This window comes from Schistocerca gregaria, chromosome 5 (genome assembly GCF_023897955.1).
Source record: "Schistocerca gregaria isolate iqSchGreg1 chromosome 5, iqSchGreg1.2, whole genome shotgun sequence".
In the NCBI taxonomy this organism is placed as follows: Eukaryota; Metazoa; Arthropoda; class Insecta; order Orthoptera; family Acrididae; genus Schistocerca; species Schistocerca gregaria.
Genome location: NC_064924.1, coordinates 449488898 through 449510722, shown reverse-complemented (window position 1 = coordinate 449510722; position 21825 = coordinate 449488898). Strand labels below are relative to the sequence as shown.

The 21825-nt window shown below is 40.6% G+C and overlaps 1 protein-coding gene across 8 annotated transcripts in view; it reads left to right on the top strand.

Moving 5' to 3' along the window:
* LOC126272418 (mucin-17-like) overlaps positions 1 to 21825 on the top strand; it is an 84289-nt gene that overhangs the window by 44872 nt on the left and 17592 nt on the right. For 4 of the 8 annotated variants that reach the window (XM_049975257.1, XM_049975258.1, XM_049975261.1 and 1 more), the window contains 3 exons: positions 266 to 522; positions 10054 to 10638; positions 16868 to 17009. In XM_049975257.1, the coding sequence (XP_049831214.1) occupies positions 266 to 522; positions 10054 to 10638; positions 16868 to 17009 (984 nt within the window). Of the gene's footprint in view, positions 1 to 265; positions 523 to 10053; positions 10639 to 16864; positions 17010 to 21825 lie in introns of all 8 variants that reach the window. The other 4 variants (XM_049975259.1, XM_049975255.1, XM_049975256.1 and 1 more) reach the window with 1 other exon arrangement.

The window sequence follows — 21825 nt, the reverse complement described above, 5'->3', positions numbered from 1 at the left end:
CATGCACCTGTCTTTCATCTCCCCCCTCCCTCCCTTATGTATGCCAGATAATATTTGGATAATATATTGAATTTTGTAAACATTTTTGTTTTCTTTTAATCTTTGATTGTGATCATTATTTATCTTTGTTAGTGTGATCTGATAAACACAGTATCTCATCATCTAAATATATTTACAATACTTGTTTCATGCTTATGGCTTTAGTTTCTAAATCAAAGTGACATTTCTTTTTTCTTATAGTGTATTTTTTTTTTTTTTTTAATAGGAATTCATCTTGGTGCCAAACGAATGCATGAAACACTCAATAAGACTTACTTTTGGCGAGGCATGTATGTGGATATAATCACTTTTGTAAGAGGTTGCCATATATGCTCTGAGTCATTCTGTGGAAGTCATTTACATTCTTCTGCACAGCGTAAACTTGACAGAACACATGAAAATGACAATGAAGATGATCTCTTTGCAAATAATGAGAACTCATTAGATACTGATTTGCAAATTCAAAACAGAGTTTGGCAGAAGGTTAGTTATATTCTATGATTTAAAACATCTTTATTACCATAACACTTTTTTGCAGAGAAGTTGTAAGTGATAAAACAATTCTCTGAAAATAACGTACATTTCAAAGTTTTGTATTAGTTAATTGCTTTTGTGTACTGCTTAATAATCAGACAGTTCCACAATGTCAGTGGTTGGAGGGCAGTCATGGCATAATATGATTACTGATATTAAAGTAGTTTATCAGAATATTGGTGAATGATTGTGTATGTCAGTAGAATATGACACTTTCTAAGCACCTGATGTCAAGAGAATAGTTGGAAAATGATGTACCAGTAGAGTAGAAGTATTAGTAAATAGCAGAGAGGATAAAATAACAATCTGGAATTAAGAAGGCACAATTGTAATAGGAGCTGATTAAGTTCGAAGGAGGAAGAAAAAACACAAAATACTGTGGTAACAGTTCATGAATACTATAAACGCTTCCACTAAACCGACACAGGTATGGGAGGTTTCAGGTTGGGTGCTACACGCCATATTAATGATGCAGTGAGATATGGAAATTTCTTGATCAACAAAGAAGACATTATTAACAGTGACCATAAGGGCCGAGTATAGATCCAGCAGTCTGCTTGTGTCTGTGTATGTATGGATGGATATGTGTGTGTGTGTGTGTGTGTGTGTGTGTGTGAGAGAGAGAGAGAGAGAGAGAGAGAGAGAGAGAGTGTATATACCTATCCTTTTTTCCCCCTAAGGTAAGTCTTTCCGCTCCCGGGATTGGAATGACTCCTTACCCTCTCCCTTAAAACCCACATCCTTTCATCTTTCCTTTTCCTTCCCTCTTTCCTGACGAAGCAGCCGCCGGTTGCGAAAGCTCAAATTCTGTGTGTGTGTTTGTGTGTTTTATTCATTGTGCCTATCTACCGGCGATTTCCCGCTTGGTAAGTCTTGGAATCTTTGTTTTTAATATATTTTTCCCAGAAAGAAACTTCCACATGGGAAAAATATATTAAAAACAAAGATTCCAAGACTTACCAAGCGGGAAAGCGCCGGCAGACAGGCACAATGAACACAACACACACAAACACACACACAGAATTACTAGCTTTCGCAACCAATGGTTGTTTCTTCAAGAAAGAGGGAAGGAGAGGGAAAGACGAAAGGATGTGGGTTTTAAGGGAGAGGGTAAGGAGTCATTCCAATCGCGGGAGCGGAAAGACTTCCCTTAGGGGGAAAAAGGACAGGTGTACACTCGTGCGCGCACACACACACACATATCCATGCGCACATACACAGACACAAGCAGATATATTTAAAGGCAAAGAGTAAGGGCAGAGATGTCAGTCGAGGCGGAAGTACAGAGGCAAAGAAGTTGTTGAAAGACAGGTGAGGTATGAGCGGCGGCAACTTGAAATTAGCGGAGGTTGAGGCCTGGCGGATATCGAGAAGAGAGGATATACTGAAGGGCGAGTTCCCATCTCCAGAGTTCGGATAGGTTGGTGTTAGTGGGAAGTATCCAGATAACCCAGACAGTTTAACATTGTGCCAAGATGTGCTGGTCGTGCATCAAGGCATGTTTAGCCACAGGGTGATCCACATTACCAACAAACACTGTCTGCCTGTGTCCATTCATGCGAATGGACAGTTTGTTGCTGGTCATTCCCACATAGAAAGCGTCACAGTGTAGGCAGGTCAGTTGGTAAATCACGTGGGTGCTTTCACACGTGGCTCTCCCTTTGATTGTGTACACCTTCCGGGTTACAGGACTGGAGTAGGTGGTGGTGGGAGGGTGCATAGGACAGGTTTTACACCGGGGGCGGTTGCAAGGGTAGGAGCCAGATGGTAGGGAAGGTGGTTTGGGGATTTCATAGGTATGAACCAAGAGGTTCCGTAATCTACCATACATTTTATCCTGCCTAATTATACTCAATAATACGTAATTTACTTCCAAACCATAACCTGAAAACTTTAACGCTTTCAACATTACCGCTGTTATAAAATCCACTGTTCCAAGTTTACAAACATTTCATGTAAACTCGTGAATACTATTTCACAGCTTCAGTTCCTTTCACCCATTAAACAACCATCTCAGCTATTTCCAACAACTTTCGTTTTATTTCCATTATCGTTTTTCCCACATAAGTGATCATTTTTTAGCAGCTTCCCACAGGTTTAAAGTTATTATTTCTTCGTCAAACAATTGTTAGCCTCATTTTCATAACCTGCCAGTACATAACCAGTCCTTTGAATACATTTACACGCATTTTTTTCAAAATTTTTATCGAGATTTTTTCGAGATTTTATTCGAGTTTTTGTTTTTGAGAATTTTTTTTCGACATTTTCCTGAATTTCCCCACCCTTTAACGTGTTTTGGAGACAACACAACTGCCTAACCTTTGCACCCATTGTTGTTCACCAACCTAAGTTCAGCACAGGATCAACATAGCTCATGTCAAACCAACACTTTATCGACTTTTTTCACACCTTTATCTCTCCCTATATATATTTCTATTTATTTTCACTTTAACCTCATATTACCCTTTCCACCTTCTAATACCATGTCAACCTCACAACATCCCTACAATGACCCCATTAAATTTTATTTACATTCCCTCTGCAAACATGCCTTCACCCTAGCCAGATTACGCTCCCATATTTTATTTACTCAGGCTTGTCTGACATTTGGCATTACCCCCAAAGGCCTCACACTCCCATCTCACACTTCCCATCTCTGGCTGCAATCCTTCTTTCCATCAGTCCTTATACCGGTTCCAAACTGCACAATCCATAGCCCTCACCCGCCTAATCCTTCACCTATACATCGACTCGGCCCACGAACACACCTGTCAAGTCCTATCCCAAATCAAAGTCCTCAATCTTTCCTCTCCCACATCCACACCGGCTGTTCATAGCATCCTCCTACAGGCCAACCGCAAATTAGAACAGCATGCCACCCTCCACCTCAAAAAACTATCCAATCTCCTGGTTTCCCACCTCCGGAAAGGCAACTCACTCACCCTCCACAACCTTTCCAACAAACCTCAACCTCCTCTCATTGCACACGGACCCAGTCTCTCCTATCTACTCAATCTCCCATTTCCAGCTCCACTCCCCCCAACACCTCAAAATTCTAGTCAACACAATCTGGAACCACAACACCCCAATTCAGTAGTTAACTTTTCCTCCAAACCTCTCTCCCAATCCGAAACCTCTGTCCTGTCCAAAGGCCTCACCGTCAGCCCCACTCCTAGGTTCAACCAAACTGCCCTTGTCAAAGATTTACTGTCCTACACTCGTAGTCTCTGGTGGAAATATCACTTTGCCACGAAGAAAAATAATCCTGATCCCACTCCTAATGATCAAACTCCCCAAGACACTATCCAAATTGAACCCTGCCTGGAACAGTTCCATCCTCCATCACAGTGGGACCCACCTCCTCTTCCTCAAAATCACCCTCTCCAAACCTTCCAGGAATTTCTCACTTCCAGCCTTGCCTCTCAATCTTTCTTGAAAAACCTTAATCCCACTCCCAACATCACCACAGCCGAAGCCCAGGCTATCTGTGATCTGAAAGCTGACCGATCCGTCATCATTCTTCCGGCTGACAAGGGTTCCACGACCGTGGTACTTGATCGTTGGGAGTATGTGGCTGAGGGACTGCGTCAGCTTTCAGACAACTCTACATACAAAGTTTGCCGAGGTAATCAAATTTCTGATGTCCAGGCGGAGCTTCAAGGAATCCTCAGAACCTTAGGCCCCCTACAAAACTTTTCACCTGACTCAATCAAACTCCTGACCCCACCGACACCTCGCACTCCTACCTTCTACCTACTTCCTAAAATTCACAAACCCAAACATCCCGGCTGCCCCATTGTAGCTGGTTACCAAGCCCCCATAGAATGTATCTCTGCCTACGTAGATCAACACCTTCAACCCATTACATGCAGTCTCCCATCCTTCATCAAAGACACCAACCACTTTCTTGAACGCCTGGAATCCTTACCCAGTCTGTTACCCCCGGAAACCATCCTTGTAACCATTGATGCCCCTTCCCTATACACAAATATCCCGCACGTCCAGGGCCTCGCTGCAATGGAGCACTTCCTTTCATGCCAATCACCTGCCACCCTACCTAAAACCTCTTTCCTCATCACCTTAGCCAGCTTCATCCTGACCCACAACTTCTTCACTTTTGAAGGCCAGACATACCAACAATTAAAGGGAACAGCCATGGGTACCAGGATGGCCCCCTCGTATGCCAACCTGTTTATGGGTCGCTTAGAGGAAGCCTTCTTGGTCACCCAAGCCTGCCAACCCAAAGTTTGGTACAAATTTATTGATGACATCTTCATGATCTGGACTCACAGTGAAGAAGAACTCCAGAATTTCCTCTCCAACCTCAACTCCTTTGGTTCCATCAGATTCACCTGGTCCTACTCCAAATCCCATGCCACTTTCCTTGATGTTGACCTCCTTCTGTCCAATGGCCAGCTTCACACATCCGTCCACATCAAACCCACCAACAAGCAACAGTACCTCCATTATGACAGCTGCCACCCATTCCATATCAAACGGTCCCTTCCCTACAGCCTAGGACTTCGTGGCAAACGAATCTGCTCCAGTCTGGAATCCCTGGACCATTACACCAACAACCTGAAAACAGCTTTTGCATTCCGCAACTACCCTCCCGAACTGGTACAGAAGCAAATAACCAGAGCCACTTTCTCATCCCGTCAAACCCAGAATTTCTCACAGAAGAACCCCAAAAGTGCCCCACTTGTGACAGGATACTTCCCGGGACTAGATCAGACTCTGAATGTGGCTCTCCAGCAGGGATACGACTTCCTAAAATCCTGCCCCGAAATGAGATCCGTCCTTCATGAAATCCTCCCCACTCCACCAAGAGTGTCTTTCCGCCGTCCACCTAACCTTCGTAACCTCTTGGTTCATCCCTATGAAATCCCCAAACCACCTTCCCTACCTTCTGGCTCCTACCCTTGTAACCGCCCCCGCTGTAAAACCTGTCCTATGCACCCTCCCATCACCACCTACTCCAGTCCTGTAGCCCAGAAGGTGTACACAATGAAAGGAAGAGCCACGTGTGCAATCACCCATGTGATTTACCAACTGACCTGCCTACACTGTGACACTTTCTATGTGGGAATGACCAGCAACAAACTGTCCATTCGCATGAATGGACACAGGCAGACAGTGTTTGTTGGTAATGAGGATCACCCTGTGGCTAAACATGCCTTGGTGCACGACCAGCACATCTTGGCACAGTGTTACACCGTCAGAGTTATCTGGATACTTCCCACCAACACCAACCCATCCGAACTCCGGAGATGGGAACTTGCCCTTCAGTATATCCTCTCTTCTCGATATCCGCCATGCCTCAACCTCCGCTAATTTCAAGTTGCCGCCGCTCATACCTCACCTGTCTTTCAACAACTTCTTTGCCTCTGTACTTCCGCCTCGACTGACATCTCTGCCCAAACTATTTGCCTTTACAAATGTCTGCTTGTGTCTGTGTATGTGCGGATGGATATGTGTGTGTGTGTGCGAGTGTACACCTATCCTTTTTCCCCCTAAGGTAAGTCTTTCCGCTCCCGGGATTGGAATGACTCCTTACCCTCTCCCTTAAAACCCACATCCTTTCATCTTTCCTTCTCCTTCCCAACCGCCGGTTGCGAACGCTCGTAATTTTGTGTGTTATTTTATTGTGCCTGTCTACCGGCGCTTTCCCGCTTCATCCTTTCACCTTTCCTTCTCCTTCCCTCTTTCCTGACGAAGCAACCGCCGGTTGCGAAAGCTCGTAGTTTTGTGTGTGTGTTTTTGTGTTATTCTATTGTGCCTGTCTACCGGCACTTTCCCGCTTGGGGAAAGATGAAAGGATGAGAGTTTTAAGGGAGAGGGTAAGGAGTCATTCCAATCCCGGGAGCGGAAAGACTTACCTTAGGAGGAAAAAAGGACAGGTATACACTCGCACACACACTCATATCTATCCGCACATACACAGACACAAGCAGACATTTGTAAAGGCAAAGAGTTTGGGCAGCAGCCATCAGTAGATCGTTGGAAAAACGAGGTAATCATAGTGATTGGGAAGAAAGCATAGGTCCATGCCATTTACAAGAAGGGTAATTGAAAAGTCACACATTACATTAGACCTATATCTCTGACATTGGGCTGTTGTAGAATTTTGTAACATATTTAATGCACTTTTATTGTGACATTTCTGAACACTGAAAATCTCCTTTATAGACTCAATATGAATTCTGCAAACAATGGTTGCATGAAACCCAACTCATTCGTTTGTCTACAAGTCCCAAAGGGCAGTAGATACCAGCCATCAGATTAATGCCATATTCTGTGACTTCTGTAGTTCCACAATACAGCCTAATGAACAAAATACAAGGGTGTGGAATGTCACACCACCTTTTTGATTTGAATGAGAAGTTCCTAGCAGAAAGAACACTGCATGTCACTCTTAAAATGATAGAAGTCTTCAGACATGAAAGTAATTTTGTGCATACCTCAAGGGAGCATTATAGGTTTGTTACTGTTCACTTTGTATGCATGTGAGTGACTTAGTGGATAGTGTGGGAAACACTATAAGGTTGTTCACTGACCAGCTGTTATATACAAAGAAATTGCAACACTAGAAATTTGTAGCAAGTGCAAGAAGGCCTGCAGAGGAATGATGCTTGGTGCAGGGATTGGTGGTTGACCTTAAAAATAAGCAAATGTAATATCTTGTGCATAAATGTATGGAAGTATCCACTACTCTATGACTACACAATATCCAAACAAGCACTGGAAGTAGTTACTTTCAGTAAATAACTGGGAATATGCATACAAACCAATTTACAGTGAATTACCACATAAAACAAATTACAGGAAAGGCATGTTCCAGACTGAGATTCATTGGACTTTTCCTCAAGAAACATAATGTACCGACAACAAAAGTATGTTACAAAACCCTCATTTAACTAGTAGCCAGCCTGGGATCCATATTAGAAAGTATTGATAGAAGAATAGAGAATATCCGAAGAAGAGTAGCACTTTTCATCTCAGGTTCATTTAGTGACAAAGCATCACACAAAAACTCATACACCTCTATATAGAGGTAATAGTGTTGTACTTCAAACATTTTACTATGTGCAGGAGCATGTAGATGAGCTTAGGCAGAAAATTTGAAGAATAGTTGACCAAGCTGGATACGTGCGTACCTAGTAGAACAATTTATGATGTGAGAGAGCCTCCATCATATACAGTTTCTGTAAACAGACTTTTAAAAGATACTGCAGAATGGGTATAAAACAAAGCATAGAGCCATATATATAGCAAAATGAAAACATGAAAAATCCCAGATGGAATACAACAACATGGAAAGAAAAGATTGCAATCTATCCTTTCCAAGTTGCTGAAATGGTAACTGAAGTGTGTGTGGCTGTAAAGGAAACCTTCAACAAATGCCCTGCCAGAATATCAAAACACCTCACTCAAAACCAAGTGAAATTTTGCTCTTTTTTAAGGGCTGTCAATTGTACCAACTTTAATGTCCACACATTAATAGATGGCACAGGAACTACAATGGAGGGTAGCAAAAGCGCTGAACTTCCCTTTTCAAATATTCCTTTATAAAGTAAAAGCTATGAGTACTGTCCCAGTTCAATTATTGTATCACTGCTAGGATAAGTGACATAGATATTAGAGTCAGTGGTGGATTTGTGAATTAGCTAGAATCACTAAAATTATACGTATGCTCAAAGTAATCTTATGTCAGATTATATACAGATTTTGCAACCTTCTTAGCTCTCATTTTAATCATAATATACTGCAGATCTCTTGAATAAAAAACTGTGCCAAGTGATTGAAATAAAGCACAGGTCAAACACATTTACAAGAAGGCCAACAGGAATGACCCACAGAACTAATGTCTGATGTCTTTTACATTCATCTTCTGTAGAACTTAGAATATATTCTGAACTCAAACATAATGAAGTATCTCAAACAGAATGTTGTTCTCCATGCCAACCAGCATGAAACACCAAAAAGATTCCTCTTCATCTCTGCTCTGAATGTATATTTTATTTGTAGTGTCACTTTTCTGCAGGACCACATGGTTTCATTCAATCTAGCGATGGACAGTGGTCGTCATATTTTAGCCCCGAAATTTGGTAAAGCAGATGGCAGATCTGGCAGGATGCTGGGAAAATGTGATGAGCCTACAGAGTAGATTGCTTTACAAAAATTCAAGAAACCCAGTCTAAACCATTCCTCAAGTATGTGGAATACATACCATATAGGACTATCAGGGGATAATGAATGTATATGAAGAATTGCAGCACATCACAGGTTTGGTTGATCCAAGAGAGAGTATTATGGAAATGCTGGCAGACTTGAACTGGCAGACACTTTAAAATAGATACCAACTATCCTGCAAAAGAGTACTTACCAAGTCGCAAGAAAGAGCATTGTGTGAGAAATCTACAAATATTGTCTGGTTGAAGGCATAAGCGACATTCATCGGTGAAGAGAACATGATGCCCACTCTGAGCAGTCCATTCGGCATGTTGTTGGGCTCATTTGTACCATGCTGTGTGGTGTTGTGGTTGCAAAGATGGACCTTGCCATGGACGTTGGGAGTGAAATTGCCTATTGTGCACAGTTTAGAGTCGTAACACAACATCCTGTGGCTACACAAAAAACATTATTCAACATCGTGGCATTGATGTCAGGGTTCCTCCGAACCATGATCCGTATGTAGCAATCATCCTCTGCAGTAGTAGCCCTTGGGCGGCCTGAGCAAGGTATGTCATTGACAGTTCCTGTCTCTCTGTATCTCCTCCATGTCCAAACAACATCGCTTTGGTTCACTTCGAGATGCCTGGACACTTTTCTTTTTGAGAGCCCTTCCTGGCACAAAGTAACAATGTGGACACAATCGAACTGTGGTATTGACCATCTAGGCATGGTTGAACTACAGACAACGCAAGCTGTGTACCTCCTTCCAGGTGGAATGGCTAGAACTGATTAGCTGTTGGACCCCTTTCGTCTCACAGGTGCTGCTCATGCATGGTTGTTTACATCTTTGGGCAGGTTTAGTGACATCTCTGAACAGTCAAAGGGACTGTGTCTGTGATACAATATCCACGGTCAATGTCGATTCTCAGGAGTTGTGGGAACTGTGGTGATGCAAAACTTTTTTATGTGTGTAGATAGAAATGAAATATTTTGGTGTGTTTGGTTACTTGTAATTTAGTGTCTTGTACAGATGTCCAGTGCTCTTATAAATTCATCAGAATCAAGTAATATTTACAGAACGGTGTTCTCTCTCTTCTCTCTCTCTCTCTCTCTCTCTCTTCTCTCTCTCTCTCTCTCTCTCTCTCTCTCTCTCTCTGTCTCCCTGCCTGTGTGTGTGTTTGTTTGTTTTATTATGTTCTCTATATTATACCCAATATTTTTCTTTTTTAAGGAGTTACTATGTTGACTAGAAAAGCAGATCATTGCTCTTGCTCACAAACCATTAACTTGCCTTTTATTTTGCAGGTTCTTGTGAAGGTGTGTGGTCCTTACCCCAAAACAGCTGATCATAATGAATATTTGATTACAATAGTTGACCCAGTATCAATGTGGATTTGTGTGAAACCTACAACAAGTGAGAGAAACATAAAAACTGTAGCAACTTTCATCATAAAAATATTTTGTCTTTTGGGGTTTGCTGAATGCTGCTTCATTGGATTTACAACTCAGGAGTTAGAGAAAGTCCACCAACATTATAAAGGAGGCATGTTTGAATCAGAGTTGACATCATGTATGTTTGGCAATAAAACTACAAAAAGAGCAGAGATGGAACAACATGGGGCTGATGAATGTTCTTGGAGTACAAATTTGTTGAATGACTTTGTCAACTGTTATCCTTCTGACTGGGACAGAAAGATCCAGTCTTTTCTACTCACCTATCATGTTTCCTTTGGGTGTGATTCACTGTCTCCATTCTACAAGCTACATGGGCGAAATCCAAAATTTATTCTGGAGGAAAATAAAGAAAATACAACAAAAGACTCATTTGTCAACAAAGTATCCTCAGTGTGCTCTGTAGCAAAAGGAAAATCACAAAATTTTGTTCTACAGGTATGTACTTCAATAGAGTTACAATATTGAATTAAATAACTCAGTACTAGTTAACATTTTGCTAATACATACTGAGATACCTACACACCAAAAACACGTAATTGAACAATAATATTAAAGAGTTTACTGAAATAGTTATGCAAATCAAGGAATTTCAGCCTTAGGGTTAAAGTAAAGCATATTTTTATTATGACTCTTCAGAATTTTATGGTACATCTTTTGAATATACAATTCTAGTCTGCTGCAAGAGTTCATTGTGTAAATCCAATAGTTTTTCATCAAGGCAGCTGCTTGACATCTTAATGTTGTTGCTGGCAAATAGCAACTGCTAGTGTCATGTTGTTTCTGTGTTCTTATGAAGGCCAATCCCAGAAGTCATGCAGTCCAAGAAGAATGAATCTGAGAATACAGCGGGTGAAGTGGCCACTGCACAGAAGTGTTTGTAAGCTCATTAACAACATGAAGTCTGTTGCCCATGCTGAAGTCAGTTCGAACAACCTGCCATGAAATGTTGCATCTGTGGTGCCTCTGTCATCTTCTGGGATACCTGGTGTTACATTCCCTTTTAATATGCATAACTGGTGTGTTCACACTCGCTTGAAACTGAATGACAGTAGTGAGGTTATGAATCTCTGAGTGCAAGGTGAGAATTGGTACTGGCTGGATGGCTGTTCTCTTACACCTTAAAAACATATTTTAGGTGTCACCCATAGCAAAGGATACATTTGAGCCAGCATGGGATGCCTTGTCTGTTGGAATTTGAACCCATCTCCATGAATGATGTAGACAAGTGCATTGGGTGCCTTTGTGGGTTTGCTGGTTATTGGGAGCAAGGTGGCACATTGGTTACGAAACTTGATTTTCATTCAGGAAGTTGGTGGGTCAAATGCCCATCCAACCATCCAGATTTAGGTTTCCCACAGTTTTCTTAACCCCTAGTGCTTGACCAGCCGGTAGTCTCAACCACGTAAAAGTCACAATAGACTCACATGTCAGTTGTTCCCCAACACAAACTTTAATTTACTATAACTTATTTGTCAGGGTTCTCACTGCTGTATTTCATGAACTGAAGTGTTCTGACATCTATTGGCTTGCGATATAACTATGAGGAAATGCATTTGTCACATTATTGTTTTGGTTTCATGTTTCTAGTTTACTCCAAAGCTGGTATTTGGAACTATAACAACAAAATTGATGGATTTACATGATAATTCTAAAGCAATAGTGGAGATGTTGGATGTAAGTGTGAGTGATATAAGTGATTGGAGTGATGACAACAGTAATTATAGTTTGCAAACAGTGACATTGAAGGTGAAAATATGAAAATTAACAAATGGACATGCAAAGTCTATAAGTTTTAGTGACATGGATGACCAGTTGCTTCTGGCGGATGCCAAAAATATGGAAATCAGCTGGACTTCACAAAAACCAATTTCACTGTTGTAAATGGATTCAAACCCACTCTTCAGCATTGTAATGAGGTTCAGGATTTTTTACACAAAAAGTACAAGTGAGTATGCTAAGGTTAAAAAAAAACTACTACTGAGGCAGAGATTGGTCTGAAGGATATAACTTTTGATGAAATGAAAGCATTCTTAGACATTTGAGTCCTGAGCCTAATATTCAGAATGACTTCACTGAAGACTGGACACAAACATGTTCATTTTATAAAGATGTATTCAGCTGAGAAAGATTTGGTTAAATTTTTTTGGATGTTCCATGGTGCAAGATGACCTCCAGCTGGAAGTGACACAAGGGGTCTACAACAAAAAGCATAGTGCAGTCAGTACCTTGACAACAACTTCAGAGAAATTTGCATTCCAGGAAGGGACATAAGCATTGATGGGAGCACTATTGGATTCAAAGGGTGTGCTGTTTTCAGGTGTTACAATTCAAACAAGCCAATGAAGTTGTGCCACGTGGGTTTATATTTTGGCTGACAGTCAAACAGCATAGCTTGAAGGATTTGAACCATACTTTGAAGCAACTACTACACAGGCATTGCTGAGGCCAATAATCTCATTTAAAAAAAGGATTGTTTATGCATGTGTGTGACAAACTTACAAACGCTAGTGGTAATGCCAGTGGTTACCATCTCCATATGGACAATTTCTACACTGTGTATGTTATGCAGCTGGCAGACATAGGCTATTACATAACTGATACAATTCAACAGAAACAGAGGGGGACAGAATTACCAGTTGAATTGACTGGCCAAGACGAAATTGGAATTGAAAGAGCACTGACAGTGTTGGAGATCACTGGACAAAGTTCGAAAGCATCGTACTATACACTTTAGGCAGATATGAGCTGAGCAAAATTCTGAGAGATGGAAAAAATCCACCATGGTTTGACGACCATGATAGAAAGTTGCTACAAATGCAATCAGAGCTTCACTGCAAATTTAAACATAGCCAAAACCTCACAGACAAACGAAAACTAAAGAAAGCCAAAATTAGCTTAAGGAGGGCTATGTGCGAAGTATTCAATGAATTCGAAAGTAAAATTCTATTTACCAACTTGACAGAAAATCTTAAGAAGTTTTGGACATATATTTCATCAAATGCATCGAAGCTATCTTTCCACATACTCTGTGAACATAATGGCTTTGAAACACAGTATTACACAGGTAAGGCCAGAATACTATATGTCTTTTACACAAAACTGTTTCACTATAGCTCCTTCTGTAGATTTTGATAAAACGAAAGATATCAAAATAAGTGACCAGGGTACAGAAGAACTGAAGTCGCACAACAGAGGAAATATGTGGCAGGATACCAGTTTGACTCTACATAAGAGAGTGCGAAAGAACTTGCCACTATTCTAGCAGCAGTGTACTCTAGGTCTCTTGGGGAGCAAAGCATTCCTAATAATTGGAAAAGAAAACACAGTTCATCTCGATTTTCGAGAAGAGTCATTGAACAAATGCAAAAACTATAGGCATATATTTCTGAGATTGGTTTGTTGTAGAATTGTGTAACATGTTTTATCCTTGCATATTATAACATTACCGGAGACCATAATTCTGATATATAGGAACCAATATGAGTTCTGAAATCAACAAACGTGTGAAACCCAGCTCACTCTTTTCACCCTTGAGACCCAGAAAGCAGTAGATACAGGTGCCCAGAGAGATGCCATCCTCCTTGACTTCCGGAAGACATTCAGTGCAGTTCCACACTGCTGCTAATGAACAAAATATAAGCGTGTGGAATATCAGAGAAACACTGTGATTGGATTGAAGAGTTTGTGGCAAACAGAACACAACATGTCATTATGAATGGAGAGAAGTCTTTGGATGTAAAAGTAACTTTGGACGTGCCCCAAGGGAGTGTCATAGGAGTGTTACCATCTGCAATATCATCGGAAGTTCAGTGGGGCTTTTCATAGATGATTGCTCTATACAAAGAAGTTGAAACACTAGAAAATTTGTAACAAAATGCAAGAAGTCCTGCAGAAGTACTGTGAATACATAGACAGAATGACTCTCTATTGTATGAGTGCACAATTGCAGAACAATCACTGGAAGTAGTTACTTGCATAAACTATCTAGGAGTGTGTGTACAGAGCATCTTGAAGTGGAATGACCTCAAAAAATTATTTGTGTTTAAGGGAGATGCCAGACTGAGATTCATTGGAAGAATCCACAGGAAATGTGGAAAGGAGGTAGCTCACAAGACCCTCATTCAACCAGTACTTGAATATTGTTGGTCAGTGTGCGATCAGTACCAGGTAGAGGATATCCAAAGAAGAACAGTACTTTTTGTTACGCAAGTGCAAAAGTGTCACAGTGATGCTCAGCCAATTCCAGTGACAGACACTGAAGACAAGACATTCTGCACCATGGTGTAGTCTACTGTTAAAATTGCAAAAGTGTTAATTCCTAGAAGAGTTTATTGCTTTCTCCTACGTACACTGTGTGCTCAAAAGTATCTGGACACCTGGCTGAAAATTACTTAAAAGTTCGTGGCGACCTCCATTGGCAATGCTGGAATTCAATGCAGTGTTGGCCCACCCTTAGCCTTGATGACAGCTTGCAATCTCACAGGAATACGTTCAGTTAAGTGCTGGAAGGTTTCTTGGGGAATGGCAACACATTCTTCATGGAGTACTGCGCTGAGGAGAGATATGATGTTGGTTGGGATGGCCTGTCACAAAATCGGCGTTCCAAAACATCCCAACGGTGTTCTATAGGATTCAGGTCAGGACTCTGTGCAGGCCAGTCCATTACAGTGATGTTATTGTCATGTAACCACTCCACCACAGGCTGTGCATTATGAACAGGTGCTCGATCGTGTTGAGAGGTCCACTCGCCATTCCCGAATTGCACTTCAGCAGTGGAAAGCAAGAAGGTGCTTAAAACATCAATGTAGGCCTGTGCTGTGATAGTGCCATGCAAAACAACAAGGGGTGCAAGCCCTCTCCATGACAAACATGACCACACTATAACACCTTCGCCTCTGAATTTTACTGTTGGCGCTACATACACTGGCAGATGACATTCACCGGGCATTCGCCATATCCACACCCTGCCATCAGATCGCCACATTGTGTACGTGATTCATCACTCCACACAACGTTTTTCCACTGTTCAATCATCCAATGTTCACACTCCTCACATCAAGCAAGGCGTAGTTTGGCATTTACCGGTGTGATGTGTGGCTTATGAACAGTCGCTCAACCATGAAATCCAAGTTTTCGCACCTCCCACCTAACTGTCATAGTACTTGCAGTGGATCCTGATGCAGTTTGGAATTCCTGTGTGTTGGTCTGGATAGATGTCTGCCTGGACCCCTCTTCAACTGTTGGCAGTCTGTGTCAGTCAACAGACTAGGTTGGCCTGTACGCTCTTGTGCTGTACTTGTTTCTTCATGTTTCCACTTGACTATCACATTGGGATGTTTAGAGGTGTGGAAATCTCGCATACAGACGTATGACACAAGTGACACCCAATCACCTGACCACATTCGAAGTCTGTGAGTCCTGCGGAGCACCCCATTCTACTCTCTCACAATGTCTAATGACTAATGAGGTCACTGATATGTAGTACCTGGCGGTAGGTGCCACCACAATGCACCTAACACAAAAAAGTATATTTTTGGGGGTGTCCAGATATTTTGCGTCACATAGTGTATGTATTGCAAAAAGACCATAAAGATAAAATTTGAGAGATTCAGTCTCACATGGAGGCTTACTAGCAATTGTTCTTTCTACAAATCAGGTGTAACAGGAAAAGGGGGAAGTGACAGTGTTACACAAAATATCCTCCACCACACACCATAAGGTAGCGTGTGGAATGTATATTTAGAAGCTCACAGATGTAAATGATATGATAATATCTAGTGAGTTGACTTTAGATTCTGATTGTGCTGTAATTTGGTTAAAAGTAGGAGTGTTGGTAAACATGGTAATTGGATGTTTTTATAGGCGCCTCATGAGGTGTGGTGGCAGAAGATTTCAAGATAACTTTCATGAAGGCTGCACATAAATTGCTTGGTTGTGTTATACACTGAAGAGCCAAAGAAACTGGTATAGGCATGCGTATTCAAATACAGAGTTATTTATTCAGGCAGAATATGTCACTGTGGTTACAGAATTAGTCTTTCACTCTGCAGATGAGTGTGACTTTTTTTGAAACTTAATGCTAAATTAAAGTTTTGTGCCGAATTAAGTCATGTATCTTGCCTGGATAGCTTTGTCAGTAAGAGAATTGCCCACAAAAGGCAAGGTTCTTTTTTTAAAATTCTCCATGCTAGACTATCCTGTGCAAGCCGCCTCATCTCTGCAAGACAACTGCAACCACGTCACATTTCAACCTTCTTACTGTACTCTAGTCTTGGTCTCCCTTTACAGCTTTTACCTGATACATGTCCCTCCACCACCAAACTGATGATTCCTCGATGCATCAGAATGTGTTCATCAAATGATTTCTTTAGGCAAGTTGTGCCATAAATTACTTTTCTTCTCTATTTGAATAATTATCTCTGCTCTAAGAGATATGATCTGTCCATCTAATATTCAACATTTTTCTGTATCACCAAGTTTCAAAAACTTCTGTTTATATTTTTTTAGTTAAAAATATGTGAAATGAGAGTTCTAGATAGCCTTTTGAGATTGTACATGTATTGATTTGACTACAGCTGAGATTAGTGGATAGTGTAATTCATATGCGCCATTATTTCAGTGTCAACTCTGTAATTAGCTTTTCATGTCTAAAATGTCATAGCAGATTCATCAGAAGAATCATATTGGAAGAGCTCAACAATCTGAAACACAGATGAGAGAGGACTGTCCATTACTTCATAGAAAATTTAGAAGAAAAAACTCCACAGAAGGTCATCAAGATAATGCTGGATCAGGTGTGCAAACAAGTAAGTGATTGTACTGCTCACATAATTTTTGACTTATTGATGAAACAAAGGATATATTTTTGCTCGTGCGAGTTGTCCATACTGTGGAATCACAAAACAAAGAATACAGTTGGTCAGTGTCAACTGTTCATCAAACATACATTTGAGTTTCATTGTTTGTTAAGTTATGAGCTTTGAAGGTAACTGGTGAGACTTAATATGTATAAAAACAATTGTCTCACATCCACATGTATTTTGTGTTGAACTGTGTTGAATAGAAAATAGAAAATGTCTCATAGAGAGGAGCTGTTCCATGGTTGCACAAAAGATTTAAATAACCAGGTGAATTATTATGTTCTTATTCACAGCAGTGTGTAAATTGTCAGGTGGCATTGTGATTCATAGTAGAACAACTCTAAATAGTGTACACAACTGCCTATGCTGTTACTAATGATGAATTGCATGTACAATACTTTATGAGATTAAATCACAGCAAAAGCCTATGACTGCAATCAATGTATCTGCTTATAATTTAGTTCAAAAATATGAGAAAAACAAAGATATTACAGTGGGTTAAAGGTCTTCTCTGTAGTCTAATAAACGAGGTGTGTTTGGGCATAAAGGAAATAAAATTATAATTGCAATTGTTATCTTCAGACAGTTGGCAATATTTTTATTCACTAAAATAAAGCAGATATGGAAGTGAAGGAACAGATTTTACTAGGTGTCTAGATATAAACTGAATTATTTAAATGTTATGACATTTTCAGATATCATGATACACAAGTGAACAATTTCTACTTATCATTTGATGCTTCTTTGCTGAGGAGTTTTTATCAATTGCTGACAGATGATAATAATTGGTGCAGTTCACTGTTGTACCATCTGTTGACGCTGATATTGATGCTTCATCCTCTCCTTTGTGCACAGTTCACTGATTTGGAATATTCTGGCAGTAACATGTTGGGCATCTTTTGTTAATAACTGAGTGCTACAAGGATGTCCATTAGGATTAGGTAACAGCATGCAGAGAGTATCACTGCAAAGAAATTTTACAGACTTTGTTGATATTTTAATGACATACAAATGTGAATGACAGGAACAAGCATATATTCAACATAATCACCCTGTCAATAGATCTATCTATATAAATGCGCATTGGTGTCAAAGGGATTAAATTCTTCATCTGGTGTAGATACCATTTAATCAATGTTCATTAACATATTTTTGAATGTGACATCTTCGATGTCAATATTTCAGTATGCCACATTTTATAAGGGTGTTTTATTTTTTGACAACAGGTTAGCTATAAATTTAAATGGTAACGTGACTTCTAGTTTAAGTGATGATGATATGAAAATGTGTAAAAAATTGAAAAATATTTTGTGTTGTCTGGTCTTCAGCATAAATTTTTAAGGTTGTGTATTTTAGTGTGTTGTAGAATGACTGGTGTATCCATGCTTGTTTAGTGATCAGCCAGCCACCTGTACCTGTTGTCGTATGTTAGTTGTTTGTCTCTTAACCTATCTTCTTACTTTGTTTTAGGATAGATTTCATGATTTTTAAGAATAGTGTACGTATGCGTGTGCGCATGTGTGTTTTGTGGAACAATTTGATATTTGTTTAATTTAGTGAAAATACCTACATTTGTTGCTCCAGTTGCAATCACGGTCATGTAATGCTTTTTTGTGTGAGTGCAATGGGCCAAAAAGTTGACTACCTAATTAACTGACATCATTGTTGTCATATTGATGATACCTCTGATTTTGTTCATTTGCGTCTAATGTTAGACACAGGACAGCAATGTGAAATTCTTTTGGATGCTTAAAGAGAAAGTTAATGGATGCTGTGTGTTGGGCTCTGTGAAGGTAATGAACATTTAAATAGTTCTGATATTTGAAAAATAAATGTTTTGTGGATAAAAGAGGTTTATTTGTAGCATACCCATTTCTCACATTTTAAAACATTATTTGTCTTTACATGGTGTTGTTAGAAACAATCAAAACCAGCCATTCCTACTTCATATTCTTCGTGCCACTATCATCTCTCCTTTGTCATTGTTCTGGATGTTGTTTAGACTCATTTTATGGGGAGAAAATCATTTTGGGGAGTTTATACGAGAGCTGCTATATATATTTCTGGCCTAATAATGAAAATATGAATATTTATCTACGAAAATGGTTTATTGTTTTTCAAAATATTCTCCATCAAGATTTATACACTTTTGCATGCGCTCAAACCAATTTTCGAAGCACTTTTTCCACTCCGATTGAGACACCTCCAAAACATGGTTTTTGAATGCTGCAACAGCATCTTCTGGCGACGAAAATCGTTGACCACGCATTTTTTTCTTGATGTGTGGGAATAAAAAGAAGTCATTGGGTGCCAAGTCAGGGCTGTACGGCGGATGACCCATCACTTCGACGTTTTGGCCGGTCAAAAAGGCGCTGGTTTGAGCCGATGTGTGACAGCTCGCATTGTCATGGTGCACAATGATTCGTCTTCTCTTGTTCATTTTTCGAATTTCTCCGAAGACTTCAGGCAAACAAATGGTGGTGTACCACTCAGAATTGACCGTCCTACGTTGCTCAAGCGGAACAGTCGCCACATGACCAGTTTTGCCGAAGAAACAGGCGACCATTTGCTTCGAAGTGCTTCTTCCACGAACAACTTTCGTTGGATTTGGCTCGTCTTGGAAGACCCACACGGTCGATTGCTGTTTTGTTTCGGGCTCATACGCATAGATCCATGATTCGTCACCTGTGATGATCTTATAAACGTCTTTTGAAGCACCGCGATCGTATTTTTTCAGCATTTCTTTACACCAATCCACACAAGCTTTCTTTTGAGCGATTGTCAAATTGTGCGGGATCCAACGAGAACAAACCTTTTTTACGGCCAGGTGTTCATGCAATATCGAATGTATGCTGGTGGGAGAAATGCCTAGGCATGCCTCTATCTCACGGTATGTCACATGACGGTCTTGCATTATCAGTTCACGTACGGCATCGATGTTTTCTGGCACAACGGCTGTTTTTGGACGACCTTCACGGAATTCGTCTTTGAGCGAGCGTCAGCCACGATTGAATTCGTTGTACCAGTTTTTCACAGTGCTATAGGATGGTGCTTCGTCGCCATACAAAGATTTAAGTTCATCGATGCACTCTTGTCGTGATAATCCACGTCGAAAGTTGTGAAAAATGATCGCACGAAAATGTTCACGAGTTAATTCCATTTTTGTGCCAAATTGATTTCTTCAAGTCCCTGTAAAAGAAAAAATAATTGTCGTAAGTCAAAAAGTTCTGAGTACATTTATGCTAAAAAATGTCAAACTTTCCAATGGAAATGTCAGAACACTTAGTGTTGCCTAGGCCAGAAATATATATAGCAGCCCTCGTATGTGCCTGAGTTGCTCTGACATACGCTGGTGAAATTGGAGATGCTTCGTAGATCTTATTCAGCATTTTCCACTTAGTTACTTGTTCCATAGAGCATATATGCGAATGTTATAATGTGGATTGTATCGATTTACTCAAATTCTGACTTAGCCGTGGGCAGTGCTCAAACTAAGGGCCCCAGCTTCCAAATCCTGATCATGATGTACAAAATTTCCACTGAATACCCTCTCGGATAATTTCCCATGTTGCTGGACTAGTAACAGTGCATCTAATTTGATGGCAGAGAGACTGAAAATTCTAAGCCTGTGTACAGTAATTATGGATCCCATTTACATGCATAGGTTTCACAGGCTGTTGCATTTGCAACAGTTGTTTGAGATGTCATTGTCAATGCAGGCATGGTATCATCACACAAAGTTATGTCATAGCTGTTATGATATCTCTGGTATCATTCAAACAGTGTCACAGGGAGTAAGAACTCTTGTCAAGAGATCTTCTTTGGTCTCAACTGGTGTCTTGTATATGAGACTTTTCACTTGGCCCGGCAAAAAGAAATCAAGTGTGGTGAGATCAGGTGAATCTGCTGGCCATGAAATAGGTTGAACATAAAATACTTGATTTTGATGTGCGCTTCACAACCCGGTCCATTTGGATCCTCCACTCCACCATCAGCTTTCTGAAACTGCGCTGACGGAAGTTATCCTTACAATATGTTCTCTGCTCCCAAAATCATTCCAGCATCAACCTGCAGTACTCTACTGTCCCCGCCCCCTCTGTACTGTTGCCTCTTCCCAGTTCATGTCTCCTCACCTTCATTGTGCATCATTCTCAGCCAATGTCCTGCCCTCCTCCTTCACCTTTTCCCCTTCTGTGCCCCTCTTCTTTTCTGCTCCCCATCCACCACCTTCCCCCACAACCTCCCGATGCTGTGCATGGCAGCCTTGTCCTGTAATCATCTAGTCCCTGTATGTCCACCAGGCTGTGCTGACTTCTCTGTCCCCACCAGTACCCTGCAATCACATCTCTTTTTCCTGCCCTATTCTGTATTGCTACTTCGATTCTACTCAACGCACTTGCATTCTGGCTGGAGGAGCTGGAGTTGGTGGTCATGTGTGCATGAGATGTGCCTGCTTGTGTGAATGTGTGTATATTTCCCTTTCTTCAGAAGGCTTTGACTGAAAGCTCAGTATGTAGCAGTCATTTCATTGTGCCTGTCAGCAACTCAGTGTGTCATCGTTACAGTAAGTAGCGATTTATCCTATTCATAACATTGTCAAATAACGAGTGCAATATGGTCCAGGAACCTGGGCAGTCTGTATCCATCTGAGACATACTGTGTACACTGGTGCATTTAAGTTGAGAGAAAGGAGAAACAGGTCTAGTATATAATCACTTACTATGCTGCCCTCATGTTAATTGATAATGAGTGTTGACGGTTT